This window comes from Sus scrofa, chromosome 13 (genome assembly GCF_054392235.1).
Source record: "Sus scrofa isolate SSC_HxYL_T2T_F1_AM1 chromosome 13, Sscrofa_HxYL_maternal_Yorkshire_Landrace_v2.0, whole genome shotgun sequence".
In the NCBI taxonomy this organism is placed as follows: Eukaryota; Metazoa; Chordata; class Mammalia; order Artiodactyla; family Suidae; genus Sus; species Sus scrofa.
Window position 1 is genome coordinate 122,481,863 of NC_139395.1, and position 16,467 is coordinate 122,498,329.

Below are 16,467 nucleotides of genomic sequence, written 5' to 3' on the forward strand. Positions count from 1 at the left end.
TTCCCATCATGGCACAGTGGAAACAAATCCGAGTAGGAACCATGAGGTTGTGGGTTCAATCCCTGGCCTTGCTCAGTGGTTAAGGATCTGGCATTGCTGTGAGCTGTGGTGTAAGTCGCAGACGAGGCTTGGATCTGGCGTTGCTGTGTCTGTGACATAGGCTGGCAGCTGTAGCTCTGACTAGACCCCTCGCCTAGGAACCTCTACATGCTGTAGATGTGGCCCTAAAAAACAAACAAACAAACAAACAAACAAAAAAAGCAAAAAAATATCCCAAGAGGAACATGCTGCAAATTTTCACAACAGGAGACAGGATCTGATTCTCCTGTCAAAATGGAATGAGAGAAGAAAGATCACAACTGTCTTTGAAAATAAGAGAAATAAACCACCATCTCCTCCTCTTAACACAACTGATTACCTACCAGACATGTTCCCATTCTCATGTTTCTTTAGGTGTCTGTCTAAGTTGGTTTGTTGACCAAAACACCTATCACATAAATGACACTTAAAGGGCTTCTCCTTATTGTGGATGTTGCGGACGTGCCGCTGCAGGTTAGAAGAAATGCTGAATGACCTGTCACAGTATTTGCATCTGAAAAACAAACACAGAAAATATTTGCAAGCAAATCAAAAGTCATTTCTCAAGACTGGTAAACCGGATCTATAAAATTATCATCCATGGGAGTTCTCCTATGACACATCAGGTTAAGGATCTGGCATTGCCACTGCATGTGTCATGGGTTTGATCTCTGGCTCGTGAACTTCCAAAGGCTGAGGGCATGGCCAAAGGGGGGAAAAAAAACCCAAAAAAACTAACACTTACGAAAGAACAGAGCTGAGAAAAGGCATAGCAAGGGTACTATTCACACAGCCAAGATTTCAGTCCCAATAAACAGATTTCAGTGGCATTAAATGTGTTCATGACATTGTGAAAAACCATTATAAGATACTGATGATTTGATTACTCACAAGTTTATGAGGGAAATCAGCTCTAATATTTTAAATAAAGCTCATGAAATTAAAGACATTAAGAAACAGTAACAGTTTTATCTTATGTTTAGGACAATACAATTAATTACTTTGTTACAACCATGAAACAGATTTACATGTTCTTCAAAAAAAAGTACAAAAGATCATTTTTTAATTTCTCAGAGCCTGATTAAATAAATTCACTTAGCAAATTCACTTTCACGATTGCTAATCCTAAAGGAAATTCTGTTATGGTCCCCAAAATAACAATCAATATTCCAAACTTTTAAAACCAGAGTAATGTGAATAGTTTAGTCTGATACCAACGATACTGGTTTTCATAATCTGCAGCGATAGGAGCTCCAAAACCTTCATTCTATTACCCTTTAAACTGTTACAAAAGAAAGTAAGAGGGCTGCTAAATTCTCCTTTCAAATAAAAACAACGGTCTTTGGTAACCTCCTCTTTTCAGGCTCCCCCTATCTCCTCCCCTCGTTTCCCATTTCTATTTTTCTTAGATTCTATGGCAGTTCTGAACCAGGTATGTTTTTTCAGGAAAGCACTTGCTATTGGCTGGCTAAATTGTTTCTTCCTTACATGATATTTATGGTAAAAAATAAATTATTCAAGTTCTCCTTTAGACATAAAATAAAAATGTAACCCCCACTTCCCTTCCCTACCAGTTCATACGGTGAGGAAAAAAAAGTAGTTCTTGATGAGACTTTCTTCTCTGGCATTTTAAAGTAAAATTTCATTATTTGTTTCTATGATTTTTTTTTTTGTATGTGTACGCTGCTTAAAAGAAAAACAAAAAACAAACAAAAACAAAAAACAAAACACTTTGCCCAGATGACTTTTAAGTGAAAATTCCCAACTTAGCAGCCAAAAAACTCAACTCATTCTTCCATGTGTGAAGGGCCCTCCTTCCTCCCACTTCCGAATGCTCTATATTAGAAACCACCCTGAGCCTCCTGAAGTGTTTGGGCCACTACGGCTGTCTCTACATGATGCCAGAAGTATAATTAGTTCAGTGGGGAAAATAAATATGTTGAGCTAGTTATTTTGGCACAGTATCAGTAAACCAACTGAAGGGCTGATTTAATTTCCCCCCTAAAAAACCGTTCTGGCATCATAAGTTTCCTCAACTTTCCTAAATATAATATTGATTTTTTTAAATAGGTAAAACCCCACATTGATAGTAGTTGTAATATTTAAGCCTCTGCTTTTGGAAAACATAAGTATATACATGGAGTGTTAGCCTCCTCTGCAATAACTCTGTGAACTGCCCACTGCAATGAGAACCACAGTACAATTAGCACAATTGCATTATCCTATCTAGAACAACCTAGGAAATACTAATGAAGAAAATATAAACTCCCATCAAACTCTTTAGGACTATTTTCACTCAAAATACTTTCTACACAAATTATGAAGAGAGATTTTGTCTTTGACATGCTTCCAACTGACCCCTTAAATGCACAGATGCTTTGTTTTAAATTTTTTTTTTTTTTTTTTTTGGGGGGGAGTGCCCAGGGCAGGTGGAAGTTCCCAGGTCAGGTATTGAATCTGCACCACAACAGTGACCCAAGAGTCTGCAGTGACAATGCTGGCTCCTTAACCCACTGCTATGCACAAATGCTCTAAATCTAATAAATATCATCTACGCTAATATTAGCAAAATCTGTTAAGAAGTTCTGACCAAAAATTAACTGTTATTTTTTATCTTTCCTCTGCAAAAAAAATTTAAATATATATATATATATATATATATATATATATATATCTTGGCCAAAAGGTTGAGTGCTCCTAAATAAAAAATTATTCCATTCTACTCCAGTAAATTAGTAGATGGTTAAAAAACAACTCAAATCAGACCTTAAGTTTCAGAAATTCTACAAAGGAGTATATAACACTCTCATGAGCTATAACTATTAAGCCTTCCTGCCAGGATCAAGGGAGCCTTTGAGATCATGGTCTGAGATTAAAAACCCTGACTTGAGAGCTCCAGGCCTGGCTCTTAATTCTAGATTCAATTTGTGTGTGTGTGTGTCTTTTTAGGGCTGCACCCGCAGCATATGGAGGTTTCCAGGCTAGAATCAGAGCTGTGTCTGCGACCTACACCATAGCTCCCAGCAATGATGTATTGGTAACCCACTGAGCCAGGCTAGGGATGAAATTTGCGTCCTCATGGATACTAGATAGATTCATTTCCACTGAGCCATGGTGGAAACTCCCCAACTCTAGATCTATTAACACTAGGCTTTACAGAAGGCAATTAGCACCTGTGGCTCTGAATTTCCTCACTGGTAAAACAGAGGAGCTGGACAAATAATTGTTTAAGATCTTCAGCTATGCAAAATTCTGGTTTGAATTTTTAAAAATACACTTACAATAATAGCACCATTTATGGAATAGAATAAAACCACTGAGTTCAGGTACCAAAAAAAAAAAAAAAAAAAAAAGAGTAAAATGAGCATGATATCATAATTGCATACCAGACCCTGGGCCATAACAAAATGTAAGTGGAAATCTTTACTCCACTTAAGCAGAATTCCTTGGACATGACATTTTCTCAAAAAGGGCAATCACTTCCCTTTTTTATTATCTCTCTGAGACCTATTATAGCAAGTGCATTCTATCACATACAAATTAAATATATCACTTATGATTAGTGACGTACAAAACACGAACTTGTAAGAAAACATTTTGTGATTTTCAGAGTTCAAATACCTCTAGTTTTCTCCTAAATTTTCAATTATCTTCAAAGGAACATTGGTCTGCCCATTTTCTTATTCTTGCACATAAAAAAAGTCTTTGAAAGCTGATAACCAATTTATTTTAATGAAAAAAGTACACATTTAGATAAAAATAATTTTACATATATGCAATACCTAAGAATTGCAATAAAAATAAAGAATAAAAGTACACTATTACTTAAGATAAATAACATTCATTCTTTGAAGAAATATTCATGAGGCCCTAATACTGTGTGCAAGGCACTGCACATTAAACAATGTAGGTGACATTTTAAAACCAGAAGTGAGACTAGTGATTATTTTCATTTCTTAGAAAACAAAAAATATTAAACACGTGTCCTGTGTCATATGGCTGATCTTGACATTCAACAGAATAAGTTAAGAAGCACTTGCGGAGTTCCTGTCGTGGCACAGTGGTTAATGAATCCGACTAGGAACCATGAGGTTGTGGGTTCGGTCCCTGCCCTTGCTCAGTGGGTTAACGATCCGTGAGCTGTGGTGTAGGTTGCAGATGTGGCTCGGATCCCGCGTTGCTGTGGCTCTGGCGTAGGCCGGTGGCTACAGCTCCGATTAGACCCCTAGCCTGGGAACCTCCATATGCTGCGGGAGCGGCCCAAGAAATAGCAGAAAGACAAAAAAAAAAAAAAAAAAAAAAAAATCACTTGCGAAATTGTTGATGGAATTGTTCCCTTTCTGTAACATATTCTGTTTTATCTTTTCTATCCATAGCGCCACAGTTTCTTACTCTTCTCCAGGTTTAAAATTTATTCTTTAAACCCTCCTAATGGGACCCACAGACACTGACTTAGCTGTACTGAGACATATACAGGTTGTTAATTCCTAAGAGAGATTTAAGACATGGAAAAAAGAAACTGCAAGGTTGTGATTATTGTCAATTAAAATAGCATGAATTTAGATGATGCCCAATTTATGCACAATGCATAAAAATAGCATGAATTATTTAGAAGAGAGAGCACTTCATTTTAAAAATGGCTAACAGTTTTTAGATGCTTATTCTGTATTAAACACTGCCAGAACTTGTAAACTGAGATGTAAGAAGACTTGATCCAAGAAATTAGGACTTTTCTAGATTTTTATCCTAGCCATTAGTTAATTCTTCTCTGACTCAACATTGAACAGACATTCATTCAGACCTGCACCAAAGTAGCCTCTTTTAAAATTGCAGCAGTGAGTCCACTTTAATTTTATAATATTTATCAAGATATTTAGCAAAAATCATTGTCAAACCTGTAAGGCTGCTCTCCTGTGTGGGTTCTCAAGTGCCGTGTCAGGTTCGCAGATCTTGGAAAAATCTTGCCACAGTATCTGTTACGAAAAGATGTTTGCAAGAGAAAGTCAGCACAATCGACTATATTTTACTCAGACTGCATAGAAGCCAGATGCTTATTCCTGACTTAATTAATCTTGCATGGAACTCACATGTCCTTGGTATTTAAAATTTGCAACAAAGCCATTCTACAGATATAAATAACTCTACAACTACAGGCTGCCTTACGAGGTTCGGGTGAATTTGCTTGTGCATAAGCAAGCAGTTTATGACAATAGACTTGAGTTTTGATGACCCCCATGCGCCTCTTTTATTAACTCTGTATCTTCACATTCGCAAAACTGAACCAGACAAGGGGATAAAAATGACAAGAGCCTGTGATTCTAGGTTGATGTAAACAGATTTCAAATGTTTGAACTCATTTTACATGTTAGTCACAGTGACAACTCTCTGTACATTGAGTGGTATCAGATCAGACAAGATTCTAAGACCTCATCCATCAAGGTATGTTCCTATAAAAGCTTTTCTGGAAAGAAAGTGACACGTTTTCCAAAGAGCAGATAAATTGATATGCCTGTGTCAGATGCCACAGATTTCTGAAGACAATTCGAAAGTTATAAGCGCAATTTATTTTTTAAAAAAAGAAAACAGAAACAACAAAAAAAGCTTTACTGTACTACTGATGAGTAACAAGAAACTTATTAACTAGCTTTCTTCACTTATTGACCTTATTCGTCCTTCATTTATAGCCTTATTCTTCAATGCCATGACAATTAATAAATGCATGCTTGAGGACAGTAGTATTATACCTTTGGATGAAAATAATTAACTGTGAAAGAAAATTAATAAATATCAAAGTGAAACAAGTAGATAGCATTTGGACTGCTTCCAAGCTCATTTATCACAACCAAATGGCCTGTGTTAAAATTCTCATTTAATAATAATTTTTTAAGCCACTATTTTTATATCTCTACATAAAGAATACTTTGAAGTGCTTGAGATCTATCATGGTTGCTATTAATCATCCGATCAAGAATAATTTCCAAAACAAACAGCAGGGCCTTTTGAAATCAGGGGAGGAGATTTTTGGAAAGCCGGCCATGATTAACTTTGCAGTTACCTGCAGGTATAGCGTTCCTTTCCTTTCCGCAGGAGGTTCTCTGGCAGGGTGTTGGGAGGAGCTCTGAAGTTGAACATGGAGGGAACTGACTGCAAAAGTTCGCTGGCCTCAGGTTTCAGGGCGCTGAAGCTTTCCAGCTTCTCGGCCATATTTTCAATAGCTGACATCTGAAAGGCAAAGCACAAGAACATGAAGAACAAGTCAGACATCTTTTTTCCCATCTACAGCAAACTGAGAAATCCTTAATAAAAACGGAAGCATCAAATCTTCTGAATGCAAGGGGCTGTAGAAAGAGACTGGAGTGTCCCAACATTAAACAAATCAGAGAATTCACTGATTTTGAAGATAACAAAGGTAGAACCAAGGTTATAAAATGCTAAGTGAACTTTTTCACAAGACTTTGGTTAGACTGTTTTGTAATAATTTGCTATACAACTGAGCCATGAAATACATGAGACATAATAAAGCCAGGTTAGATTTTCATTAAATTAAGAGACAGCTTTAATATCACTCTATGGACATCGAGAGTGAACTAGAAATTATAGGAAAAGATCCTGTATGCCTTCCCTAGGTGTTAAAAACCATAGGAAGTAGGGAGTCCCATGAAAAGAACTCACAACATGAAAAACATCCAATGTTCCAAAGTTACAGCTTAAGCCAAAGGTATGTAATGAAGAAAGAAAAAATTAAATGTGTAAGAGGTCCTTCGCCTGAGACTATGTTAAATTAATACCGGGATATACTGGATTTTTAAGTGGGATCTTAAACAAAGAGTTTTGGTAAAATATTAATTTGTTCTGTACAAAGATTGACTTGAAATGACAGTTTATATATTATCATAACTTCATATAACTTGGCATGGCCATTATAAGTGAAACTGTTAGTGTAACCACACTCTTAGAGAAGTATTCTTGTGTGTGTGTGTGTGTGCGCACGTGCGTGTCTTTTTAGGGCCACACCTACAGCATATGGAGGTTCCCAGGCTAGGGGTCCAATCAGAGCTGCAGCTGCCAGCCTACACCACAGCCACAGCAACATCGGATCAGAGCCGTGTCTGCGACCTACACCACAGCTCACGGCAATGCCAGATTCTTAACTCACTGAGTAAGGCCAGGGTTCAAACCCACATCCTCATAGATACTAGTCCAATTCATTACTCCTAAACCATGATGGGAACTCCTAGAGCAGTATTCTTGAAGAAAAACTATCCTGCCTAGAGCTTCTGCTTGAACAACCTCATTTATTTTGCTTATAATCTTCAAGCTTTTGTCCACTTGCACACTTATTTGACAGAGTCATAATCTGAGGATGGCAACTACTTTTAAAGGTAGCTTGATCTTTATTGCCTATAGTAGACCACTGTTCCCCTTCCTTCAACCCTCCAAAAATTTTGTTTCCTCCATGCTCTCATTTTATTTAGAAGCTGCTTACTATTGAATTTTTAAGTAGAAAAAGCAAACTCTCAGGCCATCTTGTTAAATCGACTCACGCATTTTTTTTATTTGGTTCTCAGGGCACTATGCCACTGGAGAACTTAGAAAGCTGTTTTTAAAAGGGTGTTTACATTCTATAGGCACTCTGTATGTTTCTCAAAGGACTGGGGTGGTAGACCAGAAGACTCCACGCAAGGGTTAAAAATGGTAACAACTGCACATTCAAGCAACTCTTCAACCCAAGAAAATGATTCTTTTGCTGATAAGATAGTAAGACAGAGTTGGAGGCCTAATTTATTATGCACTCAGGTTAAAAATAAAAGGCAATGCTCTATACTCAAAAGGAAAATTAACAAAATATATATTAAATGGACACAAGGCTGAAGAGAATACCAAGGACTTCTTAAGCTAGAGCAAAATATTAACAGAAATGGCCTCAACATGATTCTCTTCTTACAAAGGGAATATTGTATGCTTGATTCCTCAAATGACTATTCATGTCGTAGTTAGCTCTCTTTCTTTTCCCTTATCCTGGAGCCTGCCCTCTCATTTCATGCCCGGACTCCTAATGCTAGCTACAAATTGCAACGTACAGGGTACCACTGCCAATTTGCCAAATGTCTTTCATCAAACACAGTGCAAAAAAAATCTCAGAGGAAAGTCAAGATACATTTACTTGTCAGACGACAAATGTGAATGCATTGGGAGGTGGTAGGGGCTATAAGCTCAGGGGTTTGATTCATAATCACTCGGCTGCTAAAACATTCTCCACAGATGCAAGTGGACAGCACATTTGTCACTATGAAGGATTTTGACACATACTGATCACAGGGCAGAGATATGGAATGATGATGCCGCTCAGAGAGGTTGGCGGGAACTCTGTCCCTACAGAATATGGTTATTATCCCCCTCTAGCCAGAGCATTAGCATTTTCATATGACTTTGGATTTTATTTATTAAAAATCAATCCAGAAATATTTTATGATACTATTTTATTTGCATTTATTCTTTCTAATTGTTCCTTGCAGAAAATCACTTTGATATTCCACCCTCCGTGGAATAAACTGTCTGAGTGAAAAATGACCTCTGGCCTTCAAGCTGATTAGCAGTAACAAGCAGGGGTAAGGGTCATGATCGCATATATTTGTTGGGAAGAATAGTAAGTGCATGGGTGATGATTATAAATGTTTTATTTATGTACATTTAATATTTGAGTAAAGTTTCATTATCTAGTGGTTTTAAATCATTTGAGTGTCCGCCCTGCTGACACACTCAGATTCCTGGGGCAATACATCTTATAGAAACACTTTTCCTTTTATATGGAAAATAGCTTACTCATGACTATTATTATTCTCGGCTTTCATCTCCAGCACATATAAACTACAAGTCCTTCAAGTTATTTAAGAGCAATTGGCTGTTGAGAAATGTGTCTTGCTTTAGTAGCTGCTAATAGCTCCTTTTGAAGAATGATCACTGTGATTACTTTACCTCAAACGGTTTCATTTTGGGAAAAGCATCAAGAAACAAGAAAATATATTATGGGCTTGATGACTAAATAACAGCATTCTTAATGATGATAAGAAAAAGAATATGGGTTACCCAACTGTCTCTCTTATAAGCCACCCCCACCTTTGGCTCTTGATGTCAAATGAAAAGAGGATTAAATTGGAATGGGGAAGAGAGAGAGAAGGAAGTTGGGCCGTGAGCTGAGGGGAGCTATTAACACCACATACACACAGACACACACACACAGACACACACACACACACACACACACACACACACACACACACACACACCACCTTCTTTCTAGCTAGCACCACCAAAGCAACATAAAAGCCATAACTAAATCCTTTCTTTCATCTTTCTAAGATCTGCTCTCATAGCACTTGACCTCAGCTGAAAGGAATAAGTTTCCCCATTAGGACAGATAGAAGTGACTCAGATATTTGCTAGTTGGTGTAGTTTAGCAATTTTGCGACCAAAAATCAATCATAGTCTGTATCTTGGATTAAGGTGTTGGATTAAGACAAGCTTTATCCAGTGTATAGGTCAAAACTCCAACTTTCTCTAGCTGTCTGGGCTGACTCATATGATACTCCTCCTGGGATACACGCATTTTGGTAGAAGTAGCAAGTTGTGACATTCATTTTATTTCTTTTATTTATTTATTTATTTATTTGCTTTTTTTTTTTTTTCCCTTGCTTTTGAGGGCCACACCCATGGCACATGGAAGTTCCCAAGCTAGGGGTCAAATTGAAGCTACAGCTGCTGGCCTACACCACAGCCACAGCAACGTGGGATCCGAGCCGCATCTGTGACCTATACCACAGCTCACGGCAACACCAGATCCTCCACCCACTGAGCAAGGCCAGGGATCAAACCGGCATCCTCGTGATTACTAGTTGGATTTGCTTCCACTTTGCCACAACAGGAACTCCGTGACATTCGTTTTAAAGTCTGACTTGGTATTTTAAAAATCAAGGTTAATTGGGATACACAATCTAGCTAGACAGACTTTTCAATAAGGAAAAAAACAATGAAAGGGACAATATGTACTATTATCAATATGAAATTTGCTGAGAAGGGGGGGAGGAAAAAGTCAGATCATATATCTTTGAAACGTATTGCCCTACGTCCTATTAATGTCATAGGCTAACCTCTGATCAGTAAATGAAAGGTTTTTTCCCTATGGAACGGTGACTTTTATTTACATATATAATAGTTGTTGATGGTATCTGCAGCCAGATGTCTGGAAAAGGAAGTCATTTCACCCCCTTCCAGTCCCCAAGAGGCTATTAACTTTATACTGACGCAAACTAATATTTAGACACAATTCCCTAGCTCCTACCAAAAAATGTAGCTATCTCTCCAGTCAAATAAAGTATTTTTAAAACCATTTCAGCAGGCAAGATATCATCAGCTGGGTCTGAAGCACTTAGCTTAACATTTTTTTTAATCTGGCAGCCAATAATTGATGACATAAAGAGGTTTCTCATTAAAACTATTAAAGTGACAATCTGATTATACAAAATGATATGACCAATGGCACCATGAATTATGAGACCTAAAGTTGCACAAATTAGATTATACATGCCTTTATCACAAAATAACTAACTTTTCGTAAATAACGTATGATGGGAAAGTTTGTAGATTTGGTAGGTTTCTATATTTATTCACGCGATAATCTTGAGAAATCTTAAAAACCCAGCCATTTGGGGGCGAAAAATAAATATTCATGTTTTAGGGTTGTCTCGTTCCATGTATCACATTCTGCAGTCATGATTATAAAATTGTAAGCTTTTTAACCACTAAAACTTATAAACCTTAATATTTTAATAGTTCCCACTAATATCTAGGTTTTATAATACAAATATAAATTATTGCTCTGAAAAAACTGATTCAAAGAATGGGAGTTATTCCAAAGCACTGCAATGGCAGTTGCTATACCATTGTATTGTTAGGAAAGGGTGTCTAACTTATATCAGAGCTGGTTTTGTAAGTTGGTAGAAACACTGGCCATTCATGTAGGAGACAGCATCCCTGCCTGAAGCCACTAACAGCAAAGCTATGAGCAAGTACTACTCTACATTAGAAAGAATGAGGACAATGAGGCATGACACTCAGGGCAGACCTTTGCCAAGAAAGGCAGACAAGGAACACTGGAAATATAGGCCAGGATAATCAAAGAACAACATCGTCTACAGCATAACGTTGCCTAATAAGGAAGTCTCTGTCTTGCACTACTCGTACACTTTTGAAATAAATGAACTTAATCCTTTAAAGTCAATAGGATGAGAAAAATCACCGTTCACCACGTATTCCACAGAAGAAATAAAATGGAAGAATTTCTGGTAAAGGAAAACTAACATCAGATAGAGGAAATAGGTAAGTGCCAAAGTGCTCTAACTTAATTTATATATAATGATATGGTGACTAAAGGAAAATTGAACTATATTCCAAGACTTTACCCATATTCCAGAATAAGCATAATATTGAATGAAGAAGAGAATGAAGGAGTAAAATCACATGCACTTAGAGGAAATTTTGTCATATATGTTATTTATGTATATTTCCATTGACTTAACTTGGGAGTGAAAACTGAATAAATCATGTTTTTTTTGTATCTTAAATAAAAAATAAAGCTGCCCCTGAGTAATATCAACTGACAATTGACTGTATCTGGACATATTAATTGAAAGTTATGGAAGTAGGATTCACCGCTACAGAAACATTCACTAGTTAGATAAGAATGTAAACATTTGGTCTTATTGCTCCAAACAGCCAGTACCAAGTTCTGCCCTGGGTTACATGGATATGAATTCCAGTGTTGGCTTGTGTCTACACATAAGTTCAGGTTTTATCCTTTGAAGCCTTTATCAAAAGCATCTTTAACATGCTGATACAGGCTCCCCCAAATAATGGTTGTTTCCACCTGGTGCCCCATCTCAAAGCCTCTTTTAACATCATGCTCCCAAGTGCCCAGAAAGAGTTCTACATCATGGAATGGATCAGATTTATAGAGTAAATTCCTTTCTGTAAACAATTTATAGCACACCAAATGTCCAACTATAACAGAAAGTATTTTGCAGCTTGACAAAGCTGGAAATATGTTTGCTAAAGCCATATCATTTAATGGAAAGGGGCTCTGAAGTCTTTATACAGAAATTTATAATATTAGTCATTTTCCTTTTAATACTATATTATTTTAGTCAAAAATATAAGTAGGAAACTTACCCAAGTTCTCTGATCAGGCAGTTGGAACTGGGAGCAAAATTGAAACAAAAACAAAAAATTACTTCTGTATCGGTATCTTTATTGCAATCTATCCTTTGAGAAATTGACATTTATACTAAGTAATTTTGCTTATCATGTAACTATATCTTGAGTAAAAGCTTTGGAAATGAAATTTAAATATTTTTATAACACTGCTGAGTTTCCTCTATTTACCTCAATTACATTTTAGAATCAAGGTTATAAACAGAATGTTCTTTAGTGGTAATACAGTAAGCTAAATACTACTTACTACCAAATCTTAAGTAGCAAAGTAGATACTTCCTTTTTTATTTGTTTCTATTCACTGCAGAACGAGATTCCTAAATTTTACTTATAACTAAAACAAGCAATTCCTTGCAAAAAAAAAAAAAATCTAGTCTCTTGCATTCTTACAATGTTAACAAGGAAAATAAGATATTTACTCAAATGTAACTCATTGAGTAATAAAAAGGCAACACACTTGGAAATAGGCTACTTGACTTCTATTAGCCTGGGACTGGATCAACAGTAGTCCAAATATCAAAAGATATTAATTAAAAGAACCATGAATGTCTAGTTATTTATGACAAGAATCATTGGAGAAAACTTCAGTGAGTCAAAAGCTTTTCCAGGAAACACAAAGTTATATCATTAAAAATATCATTTTGCTTAGTTAAAGGGAGTATATTTTGCTTTCCTAAGTTATGGCATCTTTAATAAAGAAGATACACAGATTTTAAGGATCAAAGTTTTATGACAGAAGAAAACTAACACAAGAAACACTTGTTGAAAGCAAAATAGAAGATGAAGGGCAGAAGACAAGTGATTTTCACATCAATATATAAATGATAACTGGGGAAAAGACTAAGTTTCTTTGGGATGTAGTAACAAGTAGACACTTTAAAAGGAAGACAATAAAAAAATGAATAAATGACAAGTGGAACTGAAACAAAGTCTTTGTTACAAATCTACAAATAGCCAAATATCTGAAAATAAAATAGATAAATAACCATAAGTAGTATTTAAAGTATAGGGAAATCAAATAAAGGAATAATGGCCAGTTATGTAACAGTGTACTTGCTAAGTGATTTCTATGGCAATTCAAATGAGCCAGCAATGTGAATGCAAAGTACTTGAAGTGCAAAGTACCCAGTGAAATGGACATTCCAAAGACCATAGGGTAATAACCATTCCCTCCATCTCACCTCCTGTGGCTGTCATCTTCTTTCCAAAATTATAATTTAAGATTCCACAAGTAATTTTCAACCACATATCAAGGAGAAGGTCTACAGTATTTATTTCACTCCTATATCAAAACAATTTATTTGTAAGAAAAAAAATGAGGGCTAAATGTCCTCTAGCGGCTTGGCAGAGCAAACATACTTCTTTAAGAAGTGAAATGAGGAGTTCCCATGGTGGCTCGGTGGAAATGAATCTGACTAGCATGAGGATGCAGGTTCGATTCCTGGCCTCCCTCAGTGGGTTAAGGATCCGGCATTGCTGCAAGCTGTGGTGTAGGTGGCAGATGCAGTTTGGATCTGTGTGTTGCTGTGGCTGTTGGGCCGTTGGCTACAGCTCTGATTTGACCCCCAGCCTGGGAACCTCCATATGCCATTGTGTAGCCCTAAAAAAACAAAAGACCGAAAAAAAAAAGAATTGAAATGAGAGGAATTTAGACCCTTTTTGACAAGAATTTTTTTAAAAAAATACATATTATTCCAAAAGGCAGTAAGATGGCCTAGTAATCTTTCAATAAAATTTAATAAATATCTATTGATGGAGTTCCCATCATGGCTCAGCAGAAATGAATCTGACTAGCATCCATGAGGACGCAGGTTCAATCTCTGGCCTTGCTCAGTGGGTTGAGGATTTGGAGTTCCCATCATGGCTCAGCAGAAATGAATCTGACTAGCATCCATGAGGACGCAGGTTCAATCTCTGGCCTTGCTCAGTGGGTTAAGGATCTGGCGTTGCCGTGAGCTGTGGTATAGGTCACAGATGCAGCTTGGATCTGGTGTTGCTGTGGCTGTGGCCCAGCCTGGGAACCTCATATGCTGCGGGTGCGGACCTAAAATAAAAGATATAAAAAATATATATCCATTGAGGTGTTCGCCTTTCATTACTTAGGAATTGTGCACTGACAAGGGGTGGGGTGGGGACAGGGTCAGAATACAAAGACATCCAAAATTGTAAGATCAGGCTTGCCTAGAGAACACCACTACCAAGTAATTACATATCTATTTATTTATGTTTTCCCTAAGGTGTTGAGAACATGCAGTCTCCTTTTTATTATTATAAAAACCCTGAGAAATAGATAGCGTAGGTATTATTCTCATTCTGAAAATGAAGATACAGAAGGAGGGCCTAGAGGGAACAAGTGATTTGGTCCAATACACTTTAAGTGAAAAATGAAGTAATAAATGGCCTTGACCAAGCACTTATCTAGCTATACTATCATGGCAAGCCCTGGGAGCAGAGGCAAGTCCTTGCATTGTGGCTTCTTGCTCTGTGCCACCCTTACGTGCCACCTAACAAGGCAGCACCATACAGTAAGCATCTTTCCAAGTACTTCTAGATACTTGGTAGCCCCACCAAAGAAACTGGGCTCAGGGGATGGCAGGAGGACACTTTACTGACACTCCTTTGTATTCGAAGTAGAATATCTGCATCCAATAAAAATAGCAGCTCTTCCTCATCTAGGTCCTTCCACAGGCCAAGCACAATGCTAAACATGTTATTACACAAACACTGATCCTTACAGTTCCCTGAGTAAGGCTGGAGGGGGTGTTCCCTACACTGACAGAGAAGGTTCAGAGAGATGAACTGCATTGCTTTAGATGGAAGCATGTTTGCTAATCAGTAGTAAAATCATTTGAAAGCAGTTATTTCTGGCCCCAAATCCTGGGTAGTTTTTGTTTTTGTTTTTGTTTGTTTGTCGGAAGGTGGATCTTGAGGCTGGATGGAATTATTAGAGTACTAGAAAGAACAAAAAAGTTCAGTTGAAACTTCGAAATATTTGCAAAAGATTTTCTTAAAGAACAGACTGGTCTGAAGGCTTGATGAAAACAGAGAGACCTGAGCTTCTCCCAGGTGACACTCTTTATGTCACTGGTGTCTCTGTGTTACAGTCGTTATACATGAAAACGGCTGTGATGGTTATCAACATAGCAAAATGCTTCTGAAGTTGTTGGTAAACAGCCTCTGCCCCTGGCACCCTGAACGTTCTCCTGCTGAGTGGGTCTCCTCCCAAAGGACCCTTCAGACAGCCCACTGGCCAGCAGCTAAGCCTTAACGGTTAGTGCCGCAGGGGCTTCCAGGACCCCGCTCTAGAATGGCAGGAGAATCATTCTGACTGGTCAGCACTCGTGACATAGGATGTGTTAAATGTTGTGATGATCACTGCTGGGGCCTGTTCTGATAGCAACATGCAGCAGTAGGCAGTCCCTTACATCGAGACACAACATTCTAGGGAGGGAGGAAATGCTCTGCACTGTGCTCCCACAGGCGTATTTACAACCATCTGAGCGAGTGAGTGCTGTGCTCCCAGCACTGTACATGTTCTGCATCTTTTGTGATCCTTCACGAACTTTGGGAATATTAAAACATAGCAGGTCTTGGAGTTCCCGCTATGGCTCAGCGGAAAGGAATCTGACTAGTATCCATGAGGACACATGTTCGACCCTGGCCTCGCTTAGTGGGTTAAGGATCTGGCGTTGCCCTGAGCTATGGTGTAGGTCACAGACGCAGCTCAGATCCCGAGTTGCTGTGGCTGTGGTGTAGGCGGGCGTCTACAGCTCTGATTAGACCCCTAGCCTGGGAACCTCCATATGCCGTGGGTGAGGCCCTAAAAAGACAAAACGAAAACAAACAAAAACAGCAGATTTTCTTATATTATTTGATTAAAATATGCATATATGATATTCATAATAGCTGTGTGGCCACATAAAGTTATTGGTAGGCAAAACTGCCCATCTGATGAACCAGTAAATTTACCTGCGCTAGCTTTGAATTTCAGAGAGGATATGGACCTTAAGCCCAAATCCCTTATCTTACAGGTAAGGAACCCAAGAGCCTAGTAGACTGAACCTCTCAAAGACACTGAATCCCAATTTTTTTTTTCTCCCTTATAGCATATATCCACAGCAC

General features: G+C 37.8%; 1 protein-coding gene across 50 annotated transcripts in view; it reads right to left on the reverse strand.

Moving 5' to 3' along the window:
- The window catches only part of MECOM (MDS1 and EVI1 complex locus), a 582,493-nt gene that overhangs the window by 11,475 nt on the left and 554,551 nt on the right, over positions 1 to 16,467 (reverse strand). For 27 of the 50 annotated variants that reach the window (XM_084990169.1, XM_084990164.1, XM_084990140.1 and 24 more), the window contains 4 exons: positions 12,304 to 12,330; positions 6,134 to 6,300; positions 4,974 to 5,051; positions 423 to 592 (listed from right to left, as the gene is read on the reverse strand). In XM_084990169.1, the coding sequence (XP_084846295.1) occupies positions 423 to 592; positions 4,974 to 5,051; positions 6,134 to 6,300; positions 12,304 to 12,330 (442 nt within the window). The remainder of the gene's footprint in view (positions 1 to 422; positions 593 to 4,973; positions 5,052 to 6,133; positions 6,301 to 12,303; positions 12,331 to 16,467) is intronic. The other 23 variants (XM_084990172.1, XM_084990166.1, XM_084990142.1 and 20 more) reach the window with 1 other exon arrangement.